The sequence below is a fragment of the Musa acuminata genome, chromosome BXJ2-10 (assembly GCF_036884655.1).
Source record: "Musa acuminata AAA Group cultivar baxijiao chromosome BXJ2-10, Cavendish_Baxijiao_AAA, whole genome shotgun sequence".
In the NCBI taxonomy this organism is placed as follows: domain Eukaryota; kingdom Viridiplantae; phylum Streptophyta; class Magnoliopsida; order Zingiberales; family Musaceae; genus Musa; species Musa acuminata.
Window position 1 is genome coordinate 9,186,302 of NC_088347.1, and position 16,199 is coordinate 9,202,500.

The 16,199-nt window shown below is 36.3% G+C and overlaps 1 protein-coding gene across 2 annotated transcripts in view; it reads left to right on the forward strand.

The window, feature by feature from the left end:
• The window catches only part of LOC135586034 (calcium-transporting ATPase 5, plasma membrane-type-like), a 55,744-nt gene that overhangs the window by 26,402 nt on the left and 13,143 nt on the right, over nt 1–16,199 (forward strand). Inside the window, exons 8-23 of one of the 2 annotated variants that reach the window (XM_065130937.1) lie at nt 6,206–6,275; nt 8,779–8,849; nt 8,973–9,056; nt 9,123–9,200; nt 9,277–9,348; nt 10,988–11,071; nt 11,150–11,232; nt 11,303–11,411; nt 11,485–11,540; nt 11,637–11,679; nt 11,757–11,840; nt 12,022–12,159; nt 12,685–12,747; nt 12,832–12,927; nt 15,422–15,527; nt 15,594–15,763. In XM_065130937.1, coding sequence (XP_064987009.1) covers nt 6,206–6,275; nt 8,779–8,849; nt 8,973–9,056; nt 9,123–9,200; nt 9,277–9,348; nt 10,988–11,071; nt 11,150–11,232; nt 11,303–11,411; nt 11,485–11,540; nt 11,637–11,679; nt 11,757–11,840; nt 12,022–12,159; nt 12,685–12,747; nt 12,832–12,927; nt 15,422–15,527; nt 15,594–15,763 — 1,407 coding nt within the window. The remainder of the gene's footprint in view (nt 1–6,205; nt 6,276–8,778; nt 8,850–8,972; nt 9,057–9,122; nt 9,201–9,276; nt 9,349–10,987; nt 11,072–11,149; nt 11,233–11,302; nt 11,412–11,484; nt 11,541–11,636; nt 11,680–11,756; nt 11,841–12,021; nt 12,160–12,684; nt 12,748–12,831; nt 12,928–15,421; nt 15,528–15,593; nt 15,764–16,199) is intronic. The other variant, XM_065130939.1, reaches the window with a different exon arrangement.

A 16,199-nucleotide genomic window follows, 5' to 3' on the forward strand; every position in this document is an offset into this window, starting at 1 on the left:
CATGGAGGGATCACAATTCGAGTTTATCCCACAAGGATCAAAATGCAATGGAGATGTCACCAGGAGACGACATGGTGCAGCGGATTGTGGTGGAACAGTTCGTGGCAATGCGATACACACGACATAGTCCCGTGAGGGACTAGATCATACAAGTTATGATCGGGAGTTATTGGAAGCTTTACTTCGGTGAACAACACGACGACAAGAAGGGCTATGGATTCAAGGAGTGAAGGCCATGGTACCGTAGAGGCGGGTCTTCCGTGCGTGCATCGAATTTTGCATTGGATGAAAACCTTGGTTATCAGCATATGGGGGCTGGGTTCTACCAAGGGAAAAGTTCGAAAGCAAGTACCAATGAGTCCCATGGGAGGGACTTGATCATGCAGAGATATGATCGAAGCAGCTGGAGAGTTGGATTGCTCCAGAGCCCATATTCACTTAAGGGAGCCCGACAAGTCAGAGGACAAGGTCGAGTAAGCGAATATTGCTACCAAGGAAGCTAAGGAGAACAGAATAGGTGCAAACCCTACAACGTGATGGGAGAGGCCATGTATGGGAGTTACAGTCTGTCTTTCCATCGACCAAAGGGATCTGCTTGGAGAACACCGAGGTGTTGAAGTAGGGGGTTGAAAGAGGCGAGGAAGCGACGATGAGTCCAGAGGGACTTAGCTTCCCAAAATCAAGCATCAGTTAGAATGGAGGTGGACTCAGAGGAGTGCCACAGAGGTATATCTACTGATTCTGAAGAAAAGGATGCATATACGAGGCGACGGATAGTAGTGCCATTGGCATGGCAGCGCCATGAGCATGGCAGCGCCATGGTACCGCAGAGACGAGACTTCTGTGAAAGTCATTAATCCCTTGCTCTCATAGAGGGAGAGCGCTTAGTCGTGAAAGGAGCCGAGGAGGTGGAGCATGCAAAGGCAAACTCCAAGTACCGAGACAATGCTGAAGGGCAAAGGCCAAGGAACTTCGTAAGACCGGTGTCAACGAGCTTCTCATCAAGATAGCCGAAAGTGAAGGACTTCGGGTTAGTCAAGAGTGCATGACCAAGGAATGAAGCAGACAGTACGTGGTGCTATACCTTTGCTACTCAGTAGAGTAGGCGGTAGGGTTGATAGAGAAGACGGTACAATCCTAGAGGCGACCAAACCTATGAGAGAATCACTCCAAGTTGGGGTGAAAACTTCCTGCATTCCAGAAGTTTGATGGCATTGAGAAGGTGAATCACAATAACTAACTCAACGCAAGGAGTGCAAACACTTCAAGTGCTTCAGAAGTGTGAGCAAAGAGCAGGCGAAGGCTAGTAACCATCTCGATGCATAGAGTACAACCTTGAGGAGGTGGGCGAAGTCAAGTAACCTTTGCCTTCTCAACCCTTAAGAGAATAGGCGAAATCGAGTACCCTAATTCTCTTATCTATCTAGCAGAGGAGCTCTGCACAAGTTCAAAGACCCTTCGAAGATAATGGAAGACAATAGTTGACAAATCCTCACCAACGATGATCGGTGCTACTGAGAGTAGATTGTCTGCTTCATTTCCTAACGAAATGCCAATCGAAAGCGGAAGTGATGCGAACCTACTTGGATGTGACAACTAAGTGAAAGAAGAGTCAATGAGCAAATTTTATGGAGGAATGACCCAAAACTTCAAAAGTTTGCGAGATGATGCTCGTTAAAACTCCAACAAGCATCCACCCAATTCAAGCAGCATGAGACATTTGAGAGACTGGCGCAGTAAGGATGGTCTTTTCCTTCATCTAGAGGATCCGCAGGAACCAATAGGGATCAACACAACTCAGCCAACCACACACTAGAGTCAGAGTCATTGACGAGTTGAAGCAGTATGGCGGATCAAAGGTTCGACTACTAAAAAATAACAGCGGAGAATAGTTGGGAGCCAAGAGGCGCATTGTAGCTGGAGCAGAAGATTGAAGACTTAGCAAAGGCAAGGAGTTGTAGTGTCGACAAAGGCTTCGACGAGGATGTCAAAGGAATAAGTGGGGGAGAATGTCACAGACAAACTTCTAAACAGGATGTTTGATGTAATGCTTATGTATGTCCGTGTCTTTTGGTATGTTCATGCTTTGTACAGCATGTAGAGGGACGGCCGAAGGCTTAATAGTCCCATTTTAGTTAGGTTGGTGGCCGCTTTAGGCTTGTAAATAAAGGTTGTGTCATGAGGACACGTGTGAGAGATTTTCGGTTTGTAATGGACCATTTTACCATTTGTTGTGCAATTGTTCAGAGCTTGTAAAGTCTGTTTGTAATTTGCATTGTCTATGAAGTGTTTACGAAGATGTTTGCTTGTGGATCCCGAGTGAGGCGTTCTCTCTTTTGTTGGTCCTAAGGGACAATGGGAGGCTTCGGAGAGGCTGACCTTTGCGGACGGACGTAAGGGTGCTGCACGACTTAGCCAAAACCAGCTAAGTCCGTGATAGTTCGCTCGGTATGGTACTACTGTATACTGAATGGTATACCATTAGGTATATATATATATATATATATATATATATATATATATATATATATATATATAAAGTAAAATAAATCTTATATATATATATAATATTTTTTTATATATAAATATTTTTATAAAAGGCGACGTTGCCCTGCATGGGAGAAGGGAAAGGCGACGTCATCTTTTATTTTATATATATATATATACCGCCTGGTAATGGGCGGTCCGTGTATCGTCTATTGATGGACTGGTATGTATCATCCGTTCTAGACAGTATTATTCAAAATTGAAGATCTTGGGTTAAATTCTTTACCATTTCATGTACGAGTTTTCAGTACATTTCTTCCCATACGACTTTTTATCTAATGAGTTACTATGCTCCTATATGAATGTTGCTCCCAAGTGATTCTTATCTCTTATATAATCCATGAGGACCCTTATTTGATCATTATCAACAACAACCATAAACTATAATGCTTTAATTATTTGGGATGAACTACATGAATTTTTTCACATTGATCCTTTTAATAAATATCTTTAGTTAAATTAAAAGATTTATATCCATATTTATAGTTTTAATTAAAGCCTTCACTCCTGCATTTCCATGTGTCTCTTTAGAACATGTCTATGTCATCTTAGGTAATTCTTCCTCGTATTATTCTTTACCCGAGTTAAGACTAGTTGTACAGAAATGGAAATATTTTTTTTTGGCTTCCTAGCAACTCCTAGATCCACTTTAACATTCAACATTCAGCTACAAAATTTTTTTGTATATGATGCATCTTAATCACCCAACACTCACATTTATAAATCATGAATATCTTAACTATCTTGTAAAACTATTCTTTTAATCTAAAAGGACACTTGGAGCCATTTCTTTTCAGATTTTAGCCAACTAGTTTTTATTCTGTATATAATATCTTCATCAATCTTTCATCATGTTGAATAACAAAGCCAAGATACCTAGTACTCTTACTGAATTACTTGTCCATTCATATTAACCATATTCATAGTTTTCCTTATAGTATTACTAAAATAACATCACATATATTTATTCTTAGTCATACTTAAATCAAACCTTTTGATTTTTAAGGCCTATCTCCATAACTCAATTTAGAAAATATTCTTTTTCCCATCCCTAATACTAGGTTAAGGATGAAGAACATTATAATGTCTTTTATCTCGCCACCATCGTTGCTCTTTGTCTCTTTGTTGGTCGTCCTTACCTTATCCATATTTATTTTGTAGCTGCTAATGTGTATCATTTAAAAGGTCATTTCCAAACAAGAATATTAAACTATAAAATATCAAATCAATCCTATCAAATGATACATATATAATTTGGTAAGTCCATGGTTGAGTAAAGCAAGGTTCTCAATTTCGATGTGTACCACCCGGTACGATCGGTACATATTGGTCCGAGAGAATATCGGTATATGAACTGCTCTCTATTGGGTAGTTTTAGTGTTTTGATCGGTATCAAGGCATACCGACCAATATTACCCTTGATTTCGACCATTATAGAGGCATACCAGTCGGTATGCCCTAGCGTAGTAGGTGGAGATATTTTTAAGATTTTAGGATATATTATTAGTTCGCTAGGGCATATCGATGATACATACTGGTACATTGCTCGGTACGTCAGAATGGACCGGTATTCAAAACCCTAGAGTAAAGACTACATAATAGTTATACGGATAACTTTTTTATTTAATAGAATGTTAATTGACCTAGATATAAGCATAATTTATTATATTTTTATTAGTTAAGTGGTCTTCAAATGTTATAAGTTGCCATATCTGCAACATCTTCTATTGTCCTACATTAGTTGATGATAATGCCATGCCATCAAGGGTAACTTTTCAACTTGTTCTAACTCGAAGAATCACTCAGTTATGTGGTCTTATCATGGCCTAATTGACCTTTTAACTTGATAAATAAAACCATATGGTCTAAGATACTTATTATCAAGGATCATCATTTCAAGCAAGGTATGCAATACCATACCGTACCGGTGTTTCGAGGTTGGCTCAGTACGGTACGGTACCGGCGTACCGAGCGGTACACCCTGGTGTACCGAATAATTTTATATATTTTTCTTCATTACTGTAGCACTGTAGCATTGCTACAGTATATCCCTGTAGCGGTACCGGGCGGTCCGCGTACCGGTATGTCGTCGGACCAATACGTAACGCTCGTACCAGGCAGTACCATTCGGTATTGCATACCATGGTTTCAAGTACGGGACTTGTTTTGGTGATTTGGTCGGACCGGTACATACTAGTCAGTATTGGTATATAATGTGTTGGTACACTGGTACTTACTAGTGTTTCGGAGAGGAAGAACAAAGAGAAGAGAAAGGGCAGATGAAGGAAGAGGAGGAAGGAGGAAGGAGGAAGGTGGAAGAAGAGGAGATAGTGGAGGAAAAGAAGGAAGAAGCAGGAGAAAAAGGACAAGGAGAAGAGGCATACCGGAGAAGTAATTAGGGCAAAGGTCATGCATGGCAGCAATGTGCAATGAAATTGCGACAAGTGGAGGTTGCAATGTGCGGTGACCTAGTGGCCTACATGAGAAGCAAAGGTCATTTGGGCTGTGAAGTTATGGTTGCATGAGAAGCAGTGGCGTCGATCGCGGTGAGAAGTCATGGTGAGAAACAGAGGTCACAATTGCATAAGAAGTGGAGCAGCATGCTTGAAAAGTGGAAGTGATTAGGGTAAGAAGTTTTCCTTGTATATGGTGGATCGGACCAGGTGCAGTCCACGTACCAACGGACGCTTAGACCGATATGTACCACTCGTTTGTTATTGGTTTGAGTAAAATATCATTCCTTGCTTAATTATTATACTCATCAAACCATTACAACCTATTTAAATTATTTTCCCACTTTTGCTGTGGGATTACATGGGGGCTACTATAATTTGTCACGAACCATGTTAAGTATACGTGAGACTCAATCCAGTGGTGACTCACATTGTGATGTGCTTCTAACCTCATCACATATAGCCATTTTGTCCTTGAACCCCTCAGTATGCCCAATACTAAGTTGACTCTAACGCGATTTGTGACAATGCGCTTGACATAAAACTATCTACATGAAATGTTAGTCAATGATCAAGTCAATAGGGAAAATTAAAAACTAAAATTTGATGGTTTTGGGACCAAACACAGAAACTAAGGTTTTCAATAGTCAGTTTATGATTTTTGTGACATGTAAATGTCATGTGGATATCATGTGTATTTTTTGAAAGGCATGTGAAGAAAAGAATTAAATTGACTATCACACTAACTCATCTTTGGCTTGTTCTTTTAGTTTCAAGACGAACTTGCAATATCACCCAAAGTTGAAGGATTCTTCATGTAATTTGGCTTGTTATTTTCCTCCTCTCTTCTCTTCTCTTCTCTTCCTTTTTCTTCCCTTCCACCTCTTTTAATTAATATGGTTTACAAAGACTCCACATACTTTATGTTTCTGCATTTTCTGTATGAAAAATGCATCAAAACAGTGAATGAATTTGTTCCATAGGTATGTACATATATTTGTGTTCCCATATTATAAATGGCCAGCTGCAAATGAGAGTTCTGAAAGTCTCTGCTTTTGACGAGACTCCGAACTTTTTGGAATCTTATGCATTCTTTAGATTTCTTTGGATGTTGCTTGATGGATCAGCTAGTTGTATCCATAACATATTGGCTATAGAATGCCTGGTAATTTTCTTCTAATGATGTACTACTATCTACTACCTAGGGCCTAAGTGAAGGATGGTACGACGGTGGAAGCATTGCCTTTGCTGTAATTCTTGTTGTACTTGTTACAGGTATGATATCTAGATCTCATATATGAGTATCTAATTTTTCTCTATTTGCTTTTACTAATTGAGTGAATTTAACCTATGATAAAACAACTTGCAGTAAGAGTGTGCCCCTTTGAAGTTGTTATTAGTCACTTCTGTGATTAATATTTGCCTCTACCGGTGGTATTTTTATTCTAATATTTTTTCACTTCATGGTTATGGAGGGTACTTGCAACTTGGAAGACTATACAAGATAAAAGAAGTATGTTTATACATGTCCCATCCAAAGAACAGCAATCAGGATGCTGTCACTGCAAATGGACTTGAGTATAAGATAATAAGAAAAAAGTTTTATAATCAGAGAGCACGTGATTCAGGTCTCTTTTCTTTTCCTAAGAAAGGAAGGGTGGTGATGGTGGTGGGGAATGGAGGTGGAGGCCAGATTTTCCTTCTGGGTGTGATGTTTCTTTGTCTTAAACAAGGTTGAAATTCTCTTCATGGGCTAAAATCCAAACTGTCACTAGTGTTTGAAATGATGATGATGATGATAACATTCAAAGTCCAGCATAGATTGAGCATAATAAATCTTATTCATTCTATGGCTGAAAGTTTTTGTAGAGTGGCATCATGCATGGCTGAGGTATGACTATAGCTTTCTAATACCAAGATTTTCCAAGTCCACAATGTGAAAGAGTCAACTATTAGAAAGGTCTTTTCCCGAGGATAAGCAATTTGAGAAAATAATTTTAATTCTGTGATGGAAATCAGATTTAATCCATAATTCAGTTAAATTAGTCCTTAATCGAGTAAAAAAAATAGATTGGTTGAATATTAGTCGATTTTTTATGATTAATTATATTTGATTGGATCATGAGTTACTTTTGTGAATAAATATGACAACATACAACAAGTCAGCCTTGATGTGACAATACTGAAGATTATTATTAGGGAAGGAGAAGAGATAGTAGAATAAATTAAGTGTAGTCTTTATTTAATTCATTTCTCAACTAGATATTTCCTTTGTTAGTGTAATAGGTGTCTGATCAAGAGACTTTAGCATATATGGAGTTATGATGAAGTATTGAGTCTATCTTTGTTTCTGCTTGCAAGATCCACCCAACTTCTAACCCCATCTTCTTCCCTACCACAGTTTCACCCTCCTTTCCTGTTCACTCTTTTAATTGCATCTCCTTTCAAACAGAAAAATGAATATTGTTTATTATCTATAATAGATACCTAAAAGTAGCTTAGGTTTGATTCTGAACTCTGAATGCAGTACGATTGGTTCTTCTCATTGTAAGATCAGCAAAATTGTAATGGATATGACTTCTTCCTAGCTACAAGACATAGAAATATGGATTTTGATACTACAATAAATTAAAAAATATACGTGATTCAAAAAATGATTGTTTATTGTTGGATTAAGATTTTGTGAACCTATTATTTCTATAGTTGATAGTTTGTGATATTTTCTTATGAAGCCACAATATGGTCAAATTGTCAAGCCAATTAAAGAAATTTGCCATTAGTGTCTGCTTGTTAAATTTATTGTTAATAGCTTTTCAGGTTTCCTGTTTGTATTTTATTTTGTTTCTTGCCTACTACATTTTCTCAACCTCTGATTTTGGGAGGGTACTGAGCAGTCAGAAGTGTTTTAGGTCAGATCCAAATTGAAGATGATGTTTGAAGAGGTTTTAATAAAAAGGCAGCGAAATGTTATCATAGCTAATAGAGAGGAGAATAATGTTTAACTGCAGTTAATAATTTAGTAAGTGATGCAACAAAAGCTTCTTTTCTCCTCCCAATACCAAGAAAGTGCTTTTCTTTTTCCTCATCTGTGGGTGTCTATTGGAATCAGTTGTTAGGCCACTTAATTGGATTTCTCTTGGTCATAAAAGCTGTGGAAAATATTTTTTCTGTCTATTGGATAGAGGTTTGTGTCCATAGTAGATTCATATTTTTCTTGTAGCAACAAGTTTTACTTGAATAGCAGTATCTCCTAGATATTTCGAATTTTTTTTCTCTCTGTAGCTATCTATACATGCTAAGGGTGTCTAACATACAACCTTGTCCAGATGCAAACTTCTGCATCTATCTATACCTGCTAAGGGTGTTTAACATGACGACGATCTATTCATTACTTGACAAAAAAAACTGTTTCAATTCTGACAACATTTAGTTGCATAATTAAGCTGTGGAATATGGATGATGATTCATTCACAAATTCTTGCTCTTGGTTAAATACTTGGTTACCATCTATTAGATCAATACTTCTGGGAATTTGCATGTCTGTGTGCATTGTGTGGTTGGAAGTTTCTATTGTTTGAACAAATGTTATTTATCAGAAAATGGCATTCACAATTGTGACAATGATATCAGAAGATTTTGCTTGTTCCCCCCTTCAGTCTTACGTTCATTAGTCTTTATGATCGGGCTTCTTTTTTTTGGCATGTGAGTTTTGCTTTTGGTATCCTGGAGGAAGTGCTACTAAAGCTCTTCAATTCACTTGATTTCATCTTCTTTTTAGCTGTCAGCGACTATAGACAATCCCTCCAGTTCCAGTGTCTGAATGAGGAGAAGCGAAATATTCACTTGGAGGTATGTACTAGCTTACAGAAATGTTTCTTTCTGAATTTTCTTTTCTGGAATATAACTTCTTATTCATATGCTTGAATATCAAGTCTTGTTAAGTCAAACTCATTAAATTCTGTATTGTTTTAGGTAACTAGAAGTGGTAGAAGGATGGAAATTTCAATATTTGATATAGTGGTTGGTGACATTGTTCCACTTAAAATTGGGGATCAGGTACAGTTCAACTTATTGAAACCTCGATTGTGTAAAATGATCTAATTACTTGTATGTGCTTTATAGGTTCCAGCTGATGGTATTCTAATTGATGGCCATTCTCTTGCTATAGATGAATCTAGCATGACCGGGGAAGCCAAGATTGTGAGTTTTCATTTTTTTTCTTTTTCTTACTGATTTACTTGATAACCATATCTGAACATATGATTTTCTTCCTCAGGTTCACAAGGACCAAAAGGCACCATTTTTTATGTCTGGTTGCAAGGTTGCTGATGGCTTTGGCACCATGTTGGTGAGCATTTTAATATGCTGATAATTCTTCAGATTCCACTTTGTATTTTTATTGTCGAAAAATGCTGTATACCTAAATTGAGAATCTGATTATGATATTAGAGCATTTTAATATGCTGATAATTCTTCAGATTCTACTTTGGATATTAGTGCATGAGGCTCCTTCAATATGTAGCATTTTTGGCAACAGGAAGTTTGGTTCTAATATGTTCCTTTAAAATTCTTTTATGGAAAATTTCTACATGTATATATGAGTAAGGTATGTTGACTGGAAATTTTCTCAATGTCTCATCAAAGATTTTGTTTGCTTCTTGCTTTGAAGTATGATATCTACTAAAGTTTAACATTCACAATCTTGGCTTCTCCACTACTGCACTTACATTAAGAAACCTTTTTGTAAGTCAAATTCCTGCAAGAAAACATTCATACAGGAACACAATATTATCATAAATGCATTTTAAATGTTCATGAGTAGTGGTGGAGCCTGTAATTTTTTGTAAATGAATTTTAAATGTTCATGAGTCTTTACCGGCAGTCTAATTGCTAAATCCATTAGAGCTGCTATCTAAAGTTTGTGACTGAAGCCTGCAATTTTCACATCACATACCCATTAAACTATTCAAACCACGGGTAAACTTTTCTTTCAATTATGTAATTTTACATATTAAAGAGTCCTCATCTTACCTCCTTTCTCAAACTCTCACAAAAGAACAAAGAATTGAATTGATTAGTGGTTTGCACGGTTTGAGGCATAACTGATGGGAATGGAATTAAGGGGAAATTTGCCAGTGTTTATGATCAGTGTTTAATAAATAGGGTGTGCAAAGCAATTTTCCATATTCATTGTTAAGTATTTTCTATTTTGAATCGGAGTTCCATATGCATATTATATGAAGTTATTAACCATATTATAATTATAATTCATTATTTAATTGCATTACTGAATATTACTTGTAAGATCCAAATGACAATAGTATGATGTCATAGATCAGAGCAATACAGATGCTAATAGTAATGAGCTTATGTTACTTGTAAGACTCATTTGACAGTACTATTGCTAGCCAAAAATAAGGAGCAATCATAATTAAACATGTTGAGTTCATGAACAAAAAGAAAATTGTCAAACACTGGTTGTTATTTGGGTTTCTGACCAACAGTCAGAAACGATCAGAAGGATGACATGTTGACATTAGCAGATATCTCAGCTCAAGCTTTCCCCTACTTGAACTTATGTGCAGCTTTTGTTATTGAAGCAGTGAGCCTGTGCAGAAAATGTTCAGATACTGGCCTCAATTTTGGTTGGTTACTAGTGGTAATGCATGTTTTAATTCTAAATCCAGGAAGAGATTGTCCAAAAAAATGTTCAAACCAATTTTTGGTGCTCATGGATGGAATTTGATCTGCATGCCCAAGTTGCATCCCCAGGACACAAATGCTGAAGCAGAATGATAATGCAATTACTAAATCTATCCGATAATGCTTATTGTTGTCTTAAAACTCAGAAATTTGAAAATTTTATTACGAGAATCATATATGAATGTGTTTACTTTGGTCACTTCTTTTTCCTTCTTTCAAAACTTTTTTTATGCAGGACGTGCTGTGACTAACCTAATCTTATATGTCTTTTCTAATCATCCCAGGTGATTGCTGTTGGAACTAATACTGAATGGGGTATGTTGATGGCTAATATTTCAGAGGATAATGGTGAAGAAACTCCTCTGCAGGTTTGTCTTGCTGTGATTTTTTTCTGAAACTAGAAACATGCTTTTTGTGTTTTACATGGGTGGTTTTCACTGCTAAAGGTACGATTGAATGGTGTTGCCACTTTAATTGGTACAGTTGGATTGACAGTTGCTGCTGCAGTTCTCATTGTTCTTTGGGCTAGGTCAGTATGTGCAATTGTGTAAACAATGACTCGTATATATCTCAAAACTATGTATTTGTGCAAATTTCAGATACTTCACTGGGCACACCAAAAACCCTGATGGAACTGCTCAATTCATAAGGGGGCTTACAAGTGCAAAGGCTGCCATTGATGGTGCTGTTAAAATCCTGACTATTGCTGTATGTATCAATTGTTTTGTAAGTCTGTAGAACTTTTCAGTAAGGTGGCTTATTCTCAACCGACTTTAACTAGGTAACCATAGTAGTTGTTGCAGTTCCAGAAGGACTTCCATTGGCTGTTACCTTGACGTAAGAATATTAGATGCTGTTCTATGTAATATATATTTTATCTGATACTCTGTCTCTCTATCAGTTCTTTGGATTAATTGTCTTTATCTCCATCAGTCTTGCATACTCAATGAGGAAGATGATGGCAGACAAGGCCTTGGTATGCATCTCTCATGAATCAATCAAGTGTTGCAAGATTATAAAAGAACTAAATCATATAAAATGGTTGAATCACAGGTGAGGAGGCTTTCAGCTTGTGAAACCATGGGATCAGCAACAACAATATGCAGTGACAAAACTGGAACTTTGACACTCAATCAGGTTGCAAACTTATATTTTCTGGGTATATGCTTACCATGTAGTGCTCTTAATTACTTGAAGAGTCTAAAGCATAACTGTTCAATGTACAGTCATGTGATGAAAGTTTATAACAAAAATAAAAAGAAAAAAAATTAAAATTTCTTATGTCTTTGGCTCTGAAAGGTTTACTGTAACGTTATAGATGACTGTAGTGGAGGCAAATGTTGGAGGGATGAAATTAAGTTCTCCAGACAATTGTGATATATTGACCGATGCTGCATCTCACCTGCTGATTGAAGGCATCGCCCAGAATACAACTGGCAATGTGTTTGTGCCAGAAGTGAGTTGTCCTATTTCTCATTGTAATTTATATTCATATACTTACAAGTGTAATGGAAACGATGGAAATGTCCTTAAAAATATTCTCTAATCAAGAAGAAGAAAATTTTCTAACCCATTTCATTGTGTACAAAAAGTTGCAGGAAGTTCAAATCTCCATTGAAATCCTTCCTTTCATGCTTAATCAATTGCTGCAAAAGTTAACACTGTAATAAGAAGCAAAAACATGATGTACCACTTTATGTGTTAGTATGGTTGGTTTCAAACAACACCAGATACTGTTTGTTGGTATATGCTACATAAATATCCATATTTGACTTGCTGAACACTTGTTTATAAGATCTTTAATTGACTAGTCTAATGTTAAGTATTCATGCCAGGCACCCAAGAGATTTCATTGCTCAATCATATTGTATTTTTTCTTTGACTTTGTGGTTTCAAATTTACCATAATTTATTGTTCTATTAATGGCATTACTCTTGCGGGCCATGTTCAACTACTTACTACTGTATCCCACTTGCAATAGGATGGACCTGCAGAGGTCTCTGGTTCACCTACAGAAAAGGCCATTCTTTCTTGGGGAATCAAGGTAAAAAATTATATAATTATTTCCTCTTTCCTGTTTGTTCTCTTTTATCAACTTGAGATCATGAATGGAACCACATCTTTATAGCTAGGAATGAAATTTGATGTTGTGCGGGCAGCAGCATCAATTCTTCATGTAGTTCCTTTCAACTCAGAGAAAAAGCATGGTGGTGTTGCAATAAAGGTGGTAATTAAATTTTATAGAATATCTTCTATGTTGACTATGATTAGTAATTTATTTCTTAGTTCTCATGGAATTTATTTCTATTTGTCTTTACAAATTGTCGTAGTCAAATACAATTATTAATATTCTTATGAAACTGGTGTATATGAGATTTAGTGTAATGGTGGCTCCATGTCGTGATGTACCCTTTGGTTCTTTCCATCAATAGTCCTTTCCTACTTGAGCCCCTCACAATATCTAATATTAGGTCGACTTTGAGATTAATTGTCATGATCTGACCTGATAGGATAATTGAACCCAAACCACTAGCTCAAAATGTTTAAACTTTAGTTGACAGTAGTTTACCCATCAGACTTTTATAGGTCAATCTTACTCTTATTCACTTCCAATGTAGGATTAATTGGAATGTTATATGATACCGTCATATGTTACTACCATCTGATTAATGCTTGAGAACTATTAACCCAGTGAGAACTAATATATTTGTTATTCACACTAATTTGGTCAGGAATATCACTTAATGGGATAAGAAAAAGATTTCATGTTATGTTGATACTAAAAATTCAGGCTAGGCAAAATCAGTTTGACTAAAATGTAGTATTGATCATTGATTGTTTCTGTACAAGCTTGAGAAAAGCAAGGGCCCTTGTTCTCCTAATCATTATATTGCCCGTAAGATCAGTAAAGGTCACAAAAAAGGTCCAATTTCTTCATTTTGTACTTAAAGAGATCTTAAACCATGCAATCCAATATGAATTGATGTGGCTAACCTCATTGATATGGATGACAGCTTCTATTACTCTGTGTAGCTATGCTAATACAACAATTTTGGAAGTAAATTAGCAAAGTTTCTGCATATTTGATTCACTTGAAGTAATCTCTGGAGAGGTGTTATCTTCTGGATTGCCAAATAATTGAATTCGCTAGTGCAAATTACATTTGATTTCTCTAGGTTCATGCCATGTTAAATTGTTATTTTTTTCTCAAAATAAAGTAATAAACAACCAGTGTTGCCTTTTCATGAATAGGAAGAGTGCACTTTCTATAAAAGTTTGCCGAAGGCTTGATAACCCAATGATGTGATCTATTCTATAAAGATCTGTATAATGGGATGGTGAGAAATGGGCTGATGAAAACTTGAGAGAGTCTTCTTTGAGTTTTTTTAATGAAAACAAAAACAAGTCAATAAGATATATTTACTATTTAGTACACTGGTTATATCATAAAACGCTTGAGGAGAAATCATGTTCAACTTCCAACAAAAATAAGTATGATGGATTCTCCCAAATCCCAAGCTCTACAAGTTTGTGGGAGTCAACATTGAGAGATCTGTTAAAATAAGAAAAACTGTTTACAGAAAATTTAGAAACTCCAGCTTGGATACCCAAAATGATTTCATGAAGAATCCAGGAAGCCAGAGCTTCTCCATTAAGCACATGGCTATAATATTGGCAGGATCCTATCTGACCAATAGATTGTGCCATCATCCATGTTCAGCAAGGTTTAAAGCCTCCAATAAATCCAAGCCTTCAACTGCACTAGGGTGGTTAGCTTGACATGGTACATATCCAGCTTCAAGGGTAAATCCATCCCATCTTTTAAAGATATAACCTATACCTGCATAAGTAGTATTATCAAAAGAGCCATTACATTCATGTAAAGTCATAGTTATGGCAGACTCCATTCTAGGGATGTTAGAATTCAAAAAGGATTTGGGCTGAAGTCATTGGTGAGGGCTAGAGACTTCCAAGTTAGGAATGAATGGCTGGAGAGGTTGTTGCAAAACTTGGCACTATTCCTGTTTAACCATAGGAACCACAATGTTTTGGCTATCAAACTTTGAATTCTTTTGACAAAATCTCTTCCAAGATGAGAACCTTCTAGTAACCAATCACCCTGTTTCCTGGTGGAAAGGTAATTGAAGGAGAAGCCTGTTTTAGAGCTGAGAAGTTGTCAAACGAATATTCAAAGAAGATATGGGAGGTAGAATCAAAGCAGCATCAGCAGACATAATAAATAGTGTTTAGTTTGACAATGTAAGATGGAAGAAAACCAAGCAGAATTAGAAAGACAGTTCCAACAGAGTTTCAAACAGACTCTTCTTGGAGTTCCTGCAAGTTGAAGTCAGTGGCTAAAAATCCTTCACGTAGTTCAACTCAGTAAACTAGTTAATAACTTGTTATCTCTTATATCTCCATTTCTGTGATTAAGTACATACTTAAATTTGACCAGTGATACTAGTACAATGTTTCATATCTGACAAATTGTTGCTCATTTGATCTGTGCTAGAATTTTCATCTCTTGGCAATAATATTTATTTTAAGCACTTTTTTTATAGCAACTGTTCTTCCATTTGGTTTCTTTGCAGATTGTCCTTATATATGGTTTCCATATTATCATATTATTTAAATTTTCAGATTCATCTAATCCTATGTGTTTGAATTTGTTGATTCTATTTCCTTGTATGCTTTTTTCTCTTTCTTTATAATTGTAGGCAGATTCCAAGATTCATGTGCACTGGAAAGGGGCTGCAGAACTAATCTTAGCTGCTTGTACGAGCTGGTTTGACGATGGTTCTATTCGTCCAATGACTTCAGACAAGGAAAAGCTCCTTTTATTTCATTGACCTTACTATCAATTATGTTTCTAACATATCAAGTTCTTTCAGGTGAATGAGTTTAAAAATTCAATTGAAGACATGGCAGCACTTAGCCTACGTTGTGTTGCATTTGCATACAGATTATATGATCTAGATAAAATTCCACATGAGGACAAAAGGGACAAGTGGGAGTTGCCTGAGGATGAACTTGTTCTACTCGCTATAGTGGGAATAAAGGTTTGTTTTTGAGAAATAAATTTGATATTTTCATGGACGATTGCTTAAGTTTCTTCCCTTAATTATTAATGTGTATGGTTTTTAGTCATGTCTTGCTCTAATCTTCATAATTTAGTTAGTGATTGATCTTATATATTAGAACTATGGTTTTGATTGTTGAGTCCTTCCTTGTCATAACATTTTATAGTAGAAAAAATAAATAAATTTAACCCTTGGCAGTCCATTAATTATTTTTCTGGTAACTAGTTGTCCATTATCAAGTAGTTCCAACTTGCAAACATGGATTAAATTTTGGTCCAAGACTAATACTGGTCACCAATAGGACCCGTATAATGCCTGTACCAAACAACATGAACTAAAATCATGGTCTAGAATCGATAATGTTCTATAGCCACACCGATATGGTGTAAGCCATGCAGAGAGTAAGAAAGAAAGG